The sequence below is a fragment of the Squalius cephalus genome (genome assembly GCF_949319135.1).
Source record: "Squalius cephalus genome assembly, chromosome: 12".
NCBI classification, from domain to species: Eukaryota; Metazoa; Chordata; class Actinopteri; order Cypriniformes; family Leuciscidae; genus Squalius; species Squalius cephalus.
In genome coordinates, this window is record NC_137133.1 from 30,343,145 (window position 1) to 30,357,830 (window position 14,686).

The 14,686-nt window shown below is 35.7% G+C and overlaps 2 protein-coding genes across 2 annotated transcripts; one reads left to right on the forward strand and one right to left on the reverse strand.

Moving 5' to 3' along the window:
- serinc1 (serine incorporator 1) lies at nucleotides 1-7,104 on the forward strand. Its single transcript, XM_079888526.1, has 10 exons — nucleotides 1-184; nucleotides 2,309-2,470; nucleotides 2,577-2,770; nucleotides 2,911-2,990; nucleotides 3,259-3,396; nucleotides 4,030-4,199; nucleotides 4,469-4,559; nucleotides 4,645-4,786; nucleotides 4,879-5,103; nucleotides 6,154-7,104. Exons 1-10 carry the CDS (start codon nucleotides 146-148, stop codon nucleotides 6,290-6,292), a joined length of 1,380 nt encoding a protein of 459 aa, XP_079744652.1. The 5' UTR covers nucleotides 1-145; the 3' UTR covers nucleotides 6,293-7,104.
- Nucleotides 7,105-7,516: 412 nt separating this feature from the next.
- Nucleotides 7,517-14,442, reverse strand: hsf2 (heat shock transcription factor 2). Its single transcript, XM_079888525.1, has 12 exons — nucleotides 14,215-14,442; nucleotides 13,638-13,746; nucleotides 13,407-13,534; nucleotides 13,151-13,275; nucleotides 12,608-12,683; nucleotides 11,169-11,230; nucleotides 10,409-10,487; nucleotides 9,973-10,097; nucleotides 9,630-9,881; nucleotides 8,499-8,601; nucleotides 8,247-8,310; nucleotides 7,517-8,158 (listed from the first exon to the last, which is right to left on the reverse strand). The coding sequence occupies exons 1-12, from the start codon at nucleotides 14,305-14,307 to the stop codon at nucleotides 7,866-7,868; spliced, it is 1,509 nt and encodes a 502-aa protein (XP_079744651.1). The 5' UTR covers nucleotides 14,308-14,442; the 3' UTR covers nucleotides 7,517-7,865.
- Nucleotides 14,443-14,686: the final 244 nt, after the last annotated feature.

Below are 14,686 nucleotides of genomic sequence, written 5' to 3' on the forward strand. Positions count from 1 at the left end.
GTGAAAGACCGACGTTTTATTTTGAAACGTTCAATGTGAAACTGACTTGTAGTTTCCGGCTTCATCCGATAGCGGAGCAACATTGTAAACACACCGCGTCCATTTTCAAACCAGTCCGGAGAAACGTCGCACATCACCGCTGAACATGGGGGCCGTACTCGGGCTTTGTTCCATGGCCAGTTGGGTGAGTATACATATTAATATACTGCTGAAATCTAAATATAATCGTATGGATGTGCGAAGAAAAATAACAGACGTTATCGGGTTTTCAACGAGTTGCGAGTCGGCAAAGAGACACAAGAGAAAATGGTGTCTGGGCCTTTCGCGATTCCCTAAATTCATAAAACCCACTGCATCTGTAGAATAATTACCAATAATGACACATAACTTCACATTATTTAATTTTAATATGTTTTAAGCGCGATTTAAATCAGTTGTTTCTGCTTTACGAAATGTAACGTTACAGTGTCATATTGGGTGGTTCCCTTGTTGTGATGAAGCAGAATTTTTTTGTGTGTTGTTATGTTTTGCTTTTTGCGTGATTTTGGATCACCGAACGTATATATTTCTATTATTCTCGTATTTGCAGGCAAATAATTGTAGATGAAAATGTTTTGTACTATGCTCTTGTGATCATGACAGCTGCTCGTTTGATATGAATTTTTTGATTTTGACACATGTCCCCCGCACGTGTGATTTGGAGGTTTAAATGGGACTACAACACACTTACAGATGATCTGCCACCATAACATGAGGTTTTCTAAGAAGGTCACATGTTTGTTAGGATTTCAGGTGTTGCGACATCAAAACACCGATCAAATGGCAGCTTGAGACACACACAGCTCTTACCACTGATAAATGATGTTCTCTATATCGGTGTCTCTTAACTTACACCTGTAAGGTTTACGGGGATTCTCCATAAGCTTAATTGTTTTTATACTGAGCCAAATTTTGTACCCCCTTACCCCAAACCTTCCCCATCACAGAAAATTATTGCATTTTTTTTATTAAAAACAAAACACTGTTTAGTATGTTTTTTTTAAAAAAAAGCTATTTGGTTTAATAATACGAGAACACAGGATCAATGTTAACGTTGTATTACCCATGCTGTGTCATTATACACACGAGAGATAGATAGATAGATAGAGAGAGAGAGAGTGGAAAACATTAGATTCTGAAGCTATGTTGCACTATTTACTATTCAGTAACACTTCATAATAGCTTGATGAGACACATATGTATGTATCTATGTTATGTATGAATTATAATTCAAAAGTTTGGGGTCAGAAATTAGTTTTAAGATAATATAAAAAAATATATAATAATAATAATATAACAAAAATTAATGAATTTAATTCAGCAATGCAGTAAAGGGTGGCAGTAAAGATTTTTACAGTGTTACAAAAAAACCTAGGCTATTTTAAATAAATGCTACTCTTGAACTTTCTATTCATCAAACCATCCTGAAAAAATAAATAAATAGGCTATTACGTTTCTACAAAAATATTAAGCAGCACAACTGCTTTTAACATCGAAAATAATAGCCTAATAAATGTTTTCTTGAGCAGCAAATCAGCGTATTAGAAAGATTTCTGAAGAATCATGTGACACCGAAGACTGTAATGATGTAATGATGCTGAAAATTCAGCTTTACCATCACAGTAATAAAATATATAAAAAAATGCACTTATTTTAAATTATAATAATATTTTACAGCATTGCATTGTATTATAGTATTTTTGACTTAATAAATGCAGCCATGGTGAGCATAAGAGACTTCTTGCAAAAACATTACAAAAACATTAAAAAGTCTTAATTAATGTTCTTAATCTAAACTACTCCAGACGTTTATTTTAGGAAGGATTTAAAGTTTGAACTAATCACATCTAAACCCTCTGTGTTTGTTATGTAAAGCCAGACAAATTTAGGCACAAGCTTTGTCTTATTGTGTACAATTGAGGGATGAGGCCTCTTTCATTAGTCTATTTTTTTAAGCACTGATGAGTCACTTTGAAGTCACCATGTTTATGCGTCACCCATCCATGCTCATTTTGCAGAATGAAGCTGTTTATAGCTAGGGATGATTTATCGACATCATAATATTGCTTATCCGCTATTGTGACTTTTGTCTTTATTATATTTTTAATTGTATGTGTCAAAAGAAATATCTATCCATCTTTATATATTATATTATTGCAATGCCTACATTAATTTGCTGCTAGATCTGGATTGGGAGTGTGTGTTTGGAGTTGGCAAAACATCTAAAATGGCTTACATCACCTTTAATGTGTGTTTGTCTCCTGTGTAGATTCCTTGTCTTTGTGGCAGTGCTCCTTGCCTGCTGTGCGGATGCTGCCCTGGTGGAAACAACTCCACTGTCACTCGCTTGATCTATGCCTTCTTCATGCTGATGGGTGTGGGCATTGCTTGCATCATGCTCATGCCAGGCATGGAAGGGCATCTGAAGAAGGTGATACTGAGTGCTTCTTGTATTCTAAACAAGTTTAAGTTTGATGTTCAGGGTTGCGACTGAAGCATTCTGGTCATTTGTATGTTTTTTTTTAATGTCACTGTAGATTCCAGGCTTTTGTGAAGGAGGAATGGGGACGTCCATCCCAGGGGTCGAAGGTCACGTGAACTGCGATGTGCTGGTTGGGTATAAGGCTGTGTATCGCGTGTGCTTTGGAATGGCCATGTTCTTCCTGCTCTTCTCTCTCATCATGGTGAAGGTCAAGAGCAGCCAGGACCCAAGAGCCGCTGTGCATAACGGGTTAGTGTGGTTAAAGTCTTGACCTGTAACTGAAACCAAGAACTATCACTGTGTTCTTGAAGAAGACGAGTATTCAAAACATGCAAACTGATCAGAAATGTTTAACTGAGCTTCATTCTAAATATTCTGATCTTCTGCAGGTTTTGGTTCTTCAAGTTTGCTGCCGCCACTGCTATCACAGTCGGAGCTTTCTTTATTCCTGAGGGCCCTTTTACTACTGGTAAAGTCTTACTTTATCATCTTAAATATGAAATATATTTGCAATTACATAAATACAATGTATGTGACTTTATACGTCCACTCACCATTGTCAGTAGTGACCTAATTAAACACTAAATTCTAAACGTGTGATATAGTTGTACATTGAATATACATATATGCAATCTGCAGTGGGCTTTATTGTAAAGCTCACGACTAGGTAGACTCAAGTTGTTCCCTGAATTTATTTGTGAGGTTCTAATGATGATCTTCTGCTGGGCTTCTTCCAGTCTGGTTTTACCTAGGCATGGCTGGAGCATTCTGTTTTATCCTCATCCAGCTGGTGCTCTTGATCGACTTCGCTCACTCTTGGAACGAGTCCTGGGTGGAGAAAATGGAGGAGGGAAACTCTCGCTGCTGGTATGCGGGTATGTATTATGAGAACTTGATTTGTTTTGCCACCCCCTTTTTTTCCATTAAGCAGCGGTGTAGCTTGACAAAAAAAGTATCAAATCAAATGTTTGGGGTTGTTGAGGTTGTTTTTGAAAGAATGCTCACCTAGGCTGCATTTATTTGTTTAAAATACAGTAAAATAGTTATATTTTGAAATATCATTACAATTTAAAATCTATTTAAATATATTTTAAAAAGTAATTTATTCCTGTGATGGCAAATCTGATTAACTCCAGTCTTGTCACATGATCCTTCAGAAATCATTCTAATATGCTGATTTGCTGCTCAAGAAACATTTCTTATTATTATCAATGTTGAAAACAGTTGTGCTGCTTAATGTTTGTGATACATTTTTATCATGATTTTCTTTTGATGAATAGAAAGCACAAAAGAGCATCTTTACTGTCACTTCAGATCAATGTAATGTATCCTTGCTGAATACAAGTAGTAATTTCCTTTTTTAAAGTTACTTTTAAATGGTTGTGTATCTTTTACATAAATATAAGTTATTGCCCCTTTTATGTTTAGATATTTCTTGCGATGCTGGTGTATATGCAATCATAAAGAAGATTGATTGCATTCTAACACATTTGTTCTACCGTCCATAGCTCTTCTGTCTGCCACAGCCATCAACTACGCTCTGTCCCTGATGTCTCTGGTCTTGTTCTATGTGTATTACACTCACTCTGATGGCTGCACTGAGAACAAAGTCTTCATCAGCATCAACATGCTTCTGTGCGTTGGTTCATCTGTCTTGTCCATCTTGCCTAAAATCCAGGTAATGAATACAACACATCAGTGGGAGTTTGTATGACTAGTGTTGGAACTGTGATAATCTCCTATGCTCACCCAAAAATGAAAATTTGCTGTTAATTTACCATCCAAGATTTAGATGACTTTTTATTCTTTAGTAGAAATGTAAATAAGATTTTTAGCTGAAACCGTGGTCCTTAGCGATTCATGAAATGCATACATGCTTCAGGTGAGCATCAAATTTAATTTAATTTCTTAACGAAATTTCTTCATTCTTTCTTTCCTCTCCTCCAGGAGTCCCAGCCCAGGTCTGGTCTCTTGCAGTCCTCCATTGTTACCCTGTACACCATGTATCTGACCTGGTCTGCCATGACCAATGAACCTGGTAAGCATTGTGAAAGATTTGTCTAAAAGAAGATATTCTGTTGTTCATAAAATCGGTCTAAAATATTGATTTTCTTTTCCCAAAGAACGCAGATGCAACCCCAGCTTGCTTGGCATTATTGGCCTCAACAGCACCAGCCCTGCTGGTCAGGACCGTGTTGTTCAATGGTGGGATGCCCAGGGCATTGTGGGGCTGATCTTGTTCCTGATGTGTGTGCTGTACTCCAGGTAAGAAAGCTTGACAAGCTTTGTTAAAAGATATATCGTATTTTTTACGCTATTTTTCAACACTTCAGTCAAATTTCCTTTTATTTCCTCAGTATCCGCAACTCCAGCAATGCTCAGGTGAACAAACTGACCCTCACCAGCGACGAGTCTGCTCTGATCGAGGATGGTCCCGCTCCAGAGAACTTTGAAGTGAGCGATGGCTCCAACCGTGCCGTTGACAACGAGAAGGATGGAGTCACCTACAGCTATTCTTTCTTCCATTTCATGCTCTTCTTGGCTTCCCTGTACATCATGATGACACTGACCAACTGGTACAGGTACGTGCCTATATGATGATGGTTTTTCATCACTTTCATTTCACAATATATTGGTGAAAATTTGGTATCTGTAAATGATCTGTCTGGGTTTGATTAGGCCAATATTAGAAGTAGATCAAGCGCTTATTTAAAAAAAAAAAAAAACAGGTTTTCTGACAGGATTCCTATTGTATATTATAATGTTTTTGTCTAATTTCACATGTACAATTCTGTAAATAAAAATATAGGTGTAGTGAATTATAATATTGAATGTTAAAAGACTGACATTACTGTAATTAACATGTTTACCCCCAATATCTACTGACAACCTTGAATAGTAAATAATGGATAACGAACTGAAATTATTTACCATAATGTATTTACATTTTTTTGCCATAATTAAACTGTATTTTTAAATATTTTAACTATTATTTATTTTATATATATTAACATTTATTGTCTATAACCATTTTCATAATGACTGTATAATTATATAATTTTATTTATATTATACTCAAATATACACTTCCGTTCAAAAGTTTAGAGTGACTATGATTCTTTTGAAAGAAACTGCTACTTTTATTCAGCAAGAACTCTTTGAGTTTTTTTTTTATTTTTTAAAAGAGCTAAATGGAAAAACCAATAAAAAATTGATCACAAAAAAAAAAAAAAGAACTCTTTGAGTTGATCGAATGTGACAGTTAAGACATTTAAAATGTAAAAAATAAATAAATGTGGTTCTTTTAAAGTTTCTATTCATTAAAAAATCCTGGATAAAATTGATACAAATAATAAGAAATGTTTCTGGTCCCAGATGTTTGAACAGTAGTGTTTGTATATTTTTAACTGCATTTTTATTTTATTTTTTTTAAACTAAAATGAATAACTTGAATGAAAGCTGTTCTATTAATAAAACCATTTGGAAATGCCATAACAATGATGGTCAGTTATTGCTATCTGCCATTTTGGTGTGCCACTATCTATATTGAAATGGTTATGGTTGGCAAAGTTTACAGAATTATCTCTGATTTAAATAAACTCTGATTTTTTTTCCCCCGGTCAATTTTCTAGCCCTGACTCCACCTATGAGACCATGACCAGCAAGTGGCCCTCTGTGTGGGTGAAGATCACCTCTAGCTGGATCTGCATCTCTCTGTACGTGTGGACCCTGGTGGCTCCGCTGGTCCTCACCAACCGTGACTTCGACTGAGAGCATGGAAATAAAAGCTTGCAATTAGAATCCGCCATTACTTTTTGTGAATATCCACATGTATAGGGATAGGAGGGTGTAAATGTAAATACTGTGAGTGCTTGGTTCATTCAGCTAACCCTACATGAGTTTTTTTTTAATCTAGCATGCTTTTATGTAGGTGTTTGTTTCATGCAAGAGACACACACACAAAAAAAGAACACGGCTTGGGTTGCCTGTGATGTGATGTTAATATTTGCTTTAAGAATGTGTGTTCTTCAATACTAAGGATAATGTAACCTTGTTAAATAATCTCTGTATGGTTTAAAAAATAAATCAAATGTATCTTAAGTTATTTGTGGAGTAGTGAAAATGCAGGTAATGTTTTCCCATAAGTCATGACATTCATAGTTTCCTATAGAACGCACAACGTAGGCTATACAGTGTTGAATTAGCATTTGAAAAAATTTACAGGTAATTGTAGATTTTGTCATACTTTTCGCTTCTCTATTATTTGCACCATGAACATATGACTGTAATATTAACTGTAACAGTGCTAACCCTTTGCAACTTGCACATGTTAGTTGTTTGGCGCAATACTCATTTTATGCTTGTAGCCAATGTGTGTGTTGAACAATGTTTTGCACTGAATTTATCTTTGCTGATAAAACTTTGATAGATGACTTTATCCTCCATTGTATTAGGCATAATGGTAATTTCAATGATGCCAGTACTTGCATACCCCGCTTTTTTTTGGATGTCAGTGTTATTGTTTGCCTTTTGACGTGCATTGTAATAACTCAATTTCGTCTTATTAAAGGTTTAAACCCCAATTATGTCCTGAGTGGAGTTTGAAAATTGCTAACTAAGGAGCTATGAATGTATTTCCTGAGGTAATTTAGTGTTTACGGCTCTCCACGATTATATGATAATGCATTTCAGTAAGTTGTACACTATCTTTCAACCAAGTCCTCTGATGTTCATTCATGTTTATTTTGTGCTATAGCTAGTAGTGAATTTAAAAATTATAATTTCAAGAGCGTTTGGTGATGCTGCTTCTCTGGAACAGAGGCGCCACGCCATTCAAAATCGATATTTTCAACAAAAACACCAGGATTGACCTTTGAGTCCCTTTAATGCTACTGCAAAGCTAATAATGAAAAAGCTCACGGTAACAAGAAATCACTGTATATTGCCCAACATTATGGGACTAACCATAAGTCTTCACGTCTATTTATAGTGACATTAGGATATCAGGCAGGCACTTCTATACCATATACATAAAGGATAGCTATGACATTTTTTGAACTGCTCAATAACAACACAGGAAAACACGTGCTTGACAAAACAGCTGCAATGTAAACCAGCAACATAGCTGCAGCCCAAACTCCTGATGTAGTGTGGAAAGGACGCTAGCAAGTGAACAGTATCTGTACTATCTAGTAGTGAACAGTAAAAAAAAAAAAATCAGTGAAATAAAGGAATGACAAACTCATGGATGGTACCAAAAACAAATATTCTGGCAAATAAATATCATCATTTTGATGAATATTTACAAAAAGGTCCGGTCCCTGTTTTCTATGCTAATTCGCTTTCAGATATCAAGCTGTGGCGTGTCGACACATGACAGGTCGGAGTTCAGTTCGCACAGGTAAAACAGCGTGGCCTCGTTTGCCTCCGCCTCTGTGAGGGGCTCCAGACGGATCAGAGAGCTGCGAGGCTTCTCCGTCTCCAGGGCCTCGTCCAACAGATCTGTGGGTTCTTCAGGGCTTTGGGGCAGTAGAGGCAGGCTTAGGTTTTCAACTGCAGAATCTGATGGAGCCTGAGGGGTGCATCCATCCAGGAAGGCCAGCAGAGGGCAGGTCGTGTACTGGATCAGCTGCTTATCTGAATTAAGAAACCGTCATGCTTTTAAATGCGATGGCACACAAATGACAAGAGGATATTGATTTACAGAGAATTATGCAACAATTACCTATGTCTTCAGGCTCAGACTTCCCTTTGTTGGCTTTGATGATGTTCTCTTTTGTTCCAGTTTCCTGTTAAAGGTAAAAAAAAAAAAAAAAGCTTTATCAAAAATATGACAACACAGGATAAAATTCAACAGGTCATCATGATATGTTAAATTATAGCAGCTGAATGATGTGTCACTGAAAATGATTAAACATTTTCAACCCCTCACAAAAGTACACAAGGCACAAAGAGGTTACGGAATCTCCAAACATACCTCTAAGATATCTGTGTCAATGCTGAACTGTTTTCCACACAGCATGGCCTGGAAGTCTTCCAGACTACAGTCAATACTGTCCAGATAGTCCATCAACTCTACTCTGTAGTGATTTAATTGACAATGAAATATTAAATATTTTAATATATTAAATATTTAAAGCAGAAGTACCTGTCAAAAAAATAATACATAAATTAGAGAGAGAGAGAGAGAGAGCTTGATCTTTTTTTTTTTTTTTTGTTGAACCAATTATTTGGTAGTTTAATTTTAAAGGAATCCCATTTCTACCACATAAGGGGGAAAAAAATATTGTTTAAAAAATTATAAATATGACAAAGTCAAAATTATAAGATACTAAGACAATATGAGGAAAAGGCTAAAATTGAGGTAAAAAGTCAAAATTATAATTATGAGATTAAGTCACAAATGTTAATTATGACTCCCCAAAACATTATTTTTTCTGATGTGGCAGAAATGGGCGTCCCGTAAATTTGCTCTTAAGAGTTAGAATAATATTTGTTTACTCAAAATGTACAACAAGAAACCATTTTTGTTAAAAATAGCTAATTAGAAGCTCATCATGATGAATATTAAAGTGCCCCTAATTATTTAATTGTATAGGTTCCTAATTTTGTTTTGTTTACATGCATCCAAGGTCAAAATATTATTTTCTCATAATATACAAAGCACATCACCACATTTCTCAAAGAGTCTAAAAACAAAAACAAAAACCGGTTTGTTCGAAGATGAAGTTTCACTAAACCTGTCCTCTCTTTTCTGCAAGCCTACTCTACTCTGATTGGTCAGATAGCCCATTCTGTTGTGATTGGTCTAACGCAGCGGTCAGCAAACTTATGGCACACGGAGAGATAATCAATGAAGCAAATGGTTTTTCGGATCTGCATGCTAAAATCTCACACTTCTTACATTGTTACATAGGTATGTAACAGGAAACTAATAGATCAGAGATTAATAGATAATAGTTCAGAATAGATTCTTTCTTTTAGGAGACATTATCTTTTACATTCACAAGCAGCTATATTTCACACTATATGAAAGGTAACATTTAAAAAAGCATAATAGGGGCACTTTAAATCTTAGCTTCCCTTATATTTTATATGCGCAACTTACTTGCCAAGAAGGTTGATGTTTTGTGAAATGGCGCCGTTTTCACTGAGAATGGAGTCCATCAGCTTTACTGGATCCTCTAAACTTAGACCTGAAGGTTTGTTGAGTTGCAGAGCGATATTAGTCTGTGAAAGGTCAGGGCTGCTTTTGGGTTCTGCTTCTTGCTGAGTGGTTGAATTTGTAACAGTGCCGTTTGTGCTGTCGTCTTTTACAGTCGGGCTGCTTTCATGCGTGACTTCCACGATTTCAGCATCCCTGTAGGAAATTGAGAAGAACACTCATTTCTAATTTCCCTCCTGCAAAAGACTATAGGTTCAACGGTTTAAATCAACTCCTAAATACTTACCCTTGGTCAACCGGTACAGATAGGCCATCTGTAACTTCTGGATCTTCGTCTGTGACGTCACAGATGACGACGTCATCAGAAATGTCGGAATTGTTCTGTAGTCCATTGAGTCCATTCACTGCGGACTAACAAAGGCAAGGGATAAGTCTCTAACAAACAGATCTTCCAAGTTTCTATATTAATGAGGAATATCGTGTTTATATAAATAAATCGGTCCCCCACCAACGTGCATTTAACTGACGGTGACTCTCACAATTTAAGGTTCATATCCAGGGGCAGGACACTTTCACACAAAGTGAACCCTGCCTTAAATCTCATCAAGAGAGAGAAACGCAAAATAATGAATAGCAACATTACGGTAACAACATAACTGACAACAGCATGTTTCTTTCGAGCAAGAAGAGACCAAATCACTCCCGGATGCTTCTACACATACTTTGCTGTGGTCCATGGATTCCTCAAAGAATTGGTGGATGAATTTTGACTTCTTTCCATTACTGTTCAGTGCAAGCGGCCTGTAATCAGACAGATAGTAAGGTGCAATGGTGCATATTAATAATAAGGTAAGGAGTCTATTAACATGTTTTATCCAAAACTAAAATTACATAAAAAAAAAAAAAAAAAACATTCTTTCTCTCTCAAAATTACTAAAAGAATCCTTAAGGAAATGGAACCGGGAAAATTCTAATTCTTACAATTCTCATCTTTAATAGCAAAGATACTCATTGGTCAACATTATGACTTTTAATTACACTACTGTTCAAACGTTTGGGGTTTGTAGGATTTTTAAATGTATTTGAAAGAAGTACCTTACGTTCATCATGGCTGCATTTATTTGAACAAAAGTACAAAACAGCACAATTAAAAAATACCATTATAATTTCAAATAAATGCTTTCTATTTGAATGCATTTTAAAATGTAATTTATTCTTGTGATGGAAAAGCTGATTTTTCAGTACTCCAGTCTTCAGTGTCACATGATCCTACGGATATCATTGTAATACGCTAATATCTTACTATCATTGGTGTTTTTTTGTTTGTTGGTAAAAAACAAACAGGATTTTCCAGGATACTTGCATCCTTGCTGAATAAAAGTATTAATTTCTCTCTCTCAAAAAAAAAAAAACCTGACCCCAGACTTTTGAACAGTGATTGTGTACATTTGTTAGATGTAGGCACATACTTCTTGGTCTTACCTTTTGCGTTTCAAATTTAACAAACGATTGTTCTGAGCCAACGTGAAGATGAACTGCACCAGCTGGAAGGAGCAATGCAAAAAGTGGCATTAGAATTCAAGCCTGTACATTGGTTTCACACTGTTACATGCTGATACTGAAAGTCAATGCTATGGAAGTCAATGGGGCCCATATGGGTTACCCATATTCTTCAAAAGACCTTCTTTTGTGTTTAGCAGAAGAAAGAAATTCATACAGGGTTGACACACTCTGAGGTTGAGTAAATGACGACAGAAATATCCCTTTAAGATTTTAGATCATTTTACATACCCTTTTAAACTCATGTAATATATTAAGATTCTAAATTATGTAAGGCATAGAAAAGACTAAATGATTGAACACATTCTATGCTTTCATTTTATGTTATTCCCTAGATCATTTATTTGGTGTATTTCATTTGATGCTGCTATGGCTGTAACAGTGAGTATACAGTGAAAATCCTCTGTGTATTTCTGTGTATGCGATGTCTTGTTCTGCAATAAAAAGTCAAACGACGACTAATGTTTTTGTTTTTTTACTATGGGAAAAATGACATGGACAGAGTCATATTTTATTCATATTAAGTATTTTCATGTTACATGGCAGATTTAACATCCATTAATGCAGATTGTCTGAAAGGAAACCCAATATTATCCACTTGATGACTAAAGTTAAGCTTTGCTTTGAAACATTACAAGTACATTGGACATCTACAATTACTTAAATCCCTCATTTTAATTTAAATATACATGCATGTCCTCTTATTTATTTGTTAATTATTATTGGTTATTTCATGACTGACCACATTTCATGTTAAATATTCATGTTTTTATAACATTAAAAAGTCCTCACGTAAAAATATATTTATTGTAATATTAAAAATAGCAATATTTATCTATTATGTTATGTCATGCTTATCAAAATAAAACTGAAATGAAAAACTTATGTCGACCTTTATTCTTGTACATACAGGTGCTGAATTAAGCAGTACATGAAATATTGAATGAAAAGCCTTTACGTTGCTACATGTAAACGTCTAAAACGTGTTTATTTGACAAATACATCTAATCAACTGTTAAAGACAACAAACACGGTGAGAAAAGAGCACGACTTCAGTGCTCCATTTTCAACTCCTCCCTCGACTTCAAGCGGCAAATCTCGCCGATCGGCAAGTTCTTTTGAGATCTGCCAAACGCCTCGTCGTGAATGTAGACAAAAGTATGCAGCTGACGTCATCCTCGAGCTGTATTTGTGGAAGATATACAAATACTGGGTGTACTCCATTCGAGTGGCGCTAGTATTCCACTATGCTGACGGAAGTAAGAATACGCCGCTTCGTGTCAAAACGGAAGTTGCGTGACGTCATGTGAATAGGGCCTATTGCACTGGTTGCAAAACTGTAGCGCACAGGAAGAACGTACCTCCTTTATGACCTGCTGTTGCTGTGCATGTTTCTGTCTGAGGTCTGACAGCTCCGTCCAAAGAGCCTCATTCTCTCTGAGGGAAAGAGAACAGAAAAGTTTTTGTAGTTGCCAAGACATTCCGAGTGGTTTTTAGGGATGTGTGAGACTAGCCGAACAGTTTAGATACGACTAGATTAAACGATCCTGATGCTAGTCGTTTAGGAAATACTAGTCATTTACAATTCTTTTTCCTTTTGCACATTTAATGTTTTTCTTTATATATTTTTACAAAGGCTACGCATATACTAACGTCATGTTAATGTCACATCTTGAAATTAATATATTTTGAAAAGACATGCATATCTGCAGAGGAAAACAAAATCTCAAAAAAATTCTGTTTAAACGGTAATGAAATACGTCGCAGGGCATTATTAAGCACAACTAGTGAATAATCAGTCCGTTCCCTTAACTTCTGGATAAATGCACACAGATAAATCGAGCTAATACAGGATCATTTAAAGCACAAGCATAGATTATGATTCTAAAAGCGTATTTCTTAACCTTTTCAGGGTGGCAAGTCTAGCATCCATGGTTTCTTGCTGCTCATGGACATTCTGAACACTTGTCAGGATTTTAGAAAGATCGTCTTGTCTTATTTTGCTCTCTTCAGGCCGTGCATTGGACACCTATATCAAGAATTGCAACAATCAACTTAATCTTAAATAATCTTTAAACCAAATTTGCTTCAGGTCTTCTATGCATAAACAACAACAACTCATTTTTGTATTTCTTCATTTTCAACATGAAGATGTCTTGCCTTTCTTTTGATGTTCTCTAGCAGGTCATCTTGACCATGTTTGAAGTATGGATGCTGGAATTCAACTGGTCCATCCCGCTCTTGCTTCACTATGCCTGCATCAATGTGCATCACTTTCCGGAAACCATCTGTTTGTAAGGGAAATGAACAAAGAGACGAAGAAAGGAACATTGACTTCAGATTACAGACAAACAATGAGGAAGGAGGAGAATTTGTGGAGAAACCACTTACACATGTTGAGCTGTCGGACAAAGCTGGCCATGTTGTTGTGCTTAAAAAACTTTGGGAGAATCTCTTTTGCAAACCTTTGTTCATCCAGTACAAGGAAACTGTTCCCTTCCTATAAAGAGAAATAAAGAACCTTGTTAAATAAAGAAAACAGACTTCACAAATAAATAAAAAATTATTTGATTAGCATAACATAACATATATATATATATATATATATATATATATATATATATATATATATATCATAATACATTTATGCATTTTGCAGACGCTTTTTTCCAAAAACAACTTTTTTTTTTTTTTTTTACATATTTTACATTCTTATCAGTTCTCAATTCAGAACTAAAGAACTGTGATTCAGCTTATTGATCAATAAGTGAAAAAATTAAAACAATTAAGTTATTCGTACAAATCCAAACATTTATATCACAGATAGCACTCTATCATATGTATGATCTGACACACATTCACCATAATAAACAACTGATCACACACGACCCGGATAACAAACAACTGTGTCACTGAAAGCTAAGCTAAAATGCTAACATGTAACGTTAGGTCTTTCGCTTTTATTTACCTGGCTCCAGCAAATAAATTCATTTGTATCCGAATCCTCGACGAGGGTCCAAAGCTTGGTGAGAAATGCTGGGACGTTGGAGTTATGTTTCATATTTGCTGGAATGAAAACGAAACGTTGCAAAGCATAAATAATAAGAATCAGTTAGATTTTTTTCCCTTGGGTTAGACAAAACACGAGTAACAGTGAAAAATAGCGACGCAACTGCACAACTTCCTGTTGGATTTCAGAGCGCTGATTGGTCCGTTGCGGGCTTACGTAAGTTTACTCACGTGTATGGGCATCTGTGTGTTGGTGTTAGCCAATGAAAACGCTCCGCTGGGAGGAGAGAGTACTGATTGGTTACGTTTTTACCCAAGATAAATAAAACGACGCCAGCGCTCAAAATGAACTGCGTAGTTCTTCTAGTGTTCCTTGTGTTTTTTTATGGCTGTGTGTTGCAAATCACTATATTAATTCTCAGAAAACATTA

What these genes read in the sequence shown, in the direction of transcription:
- hsf2 (XM_079888525.1), bottom strand. Translation starts at nt 14,307, where the DNA reads ATGAAACATAACTCCAACGTCCCAGCATTTCTCACCAAGCTTTGGACC. An exon ending in AATCCATGGACCACAGCAAA is followed by an intron (nt 10,098 to 10,408) that starts GTATGTGTAGAA and finishes TGCCTTTGTTAG; the next exon opens with TCCGCAGTGAATGGACTCAA. An exon ending in AACATCAACCTTCTTGGCAA is followed by an intron (nt 8,602 to 9,629) that starts GTAAGTTGCGCA and finishes AAATCACTACAG; the next exon opens with AGTAGAGTTGATGGACTATC.
- serinc1 (XM_079888526.1), top strand. Translation starts at nt 146, where the DNA reads ATGGGGGCCGTACTCGGGCTTTGTTCCATGGCCAGTTGG. An exon ending in TGAGGGCCCTTTTACTACTG is followed by an intron (nt 2,991 to 3,258) that starts GTAAAGTCTTAC and finishes GGCTTCTTCCAG; the next exon opens with TCTGGTTTTACCTAGGCATG. An exon ending in CCATCTTGCCTAAAATCCAG is followed by an intron (nt 4,200 to 4,468) that starts GTAATGAATACA and finishes CCTCTCCTCCAG; the next exon opens with GAGTCCCAGCCCAGGTCTGG.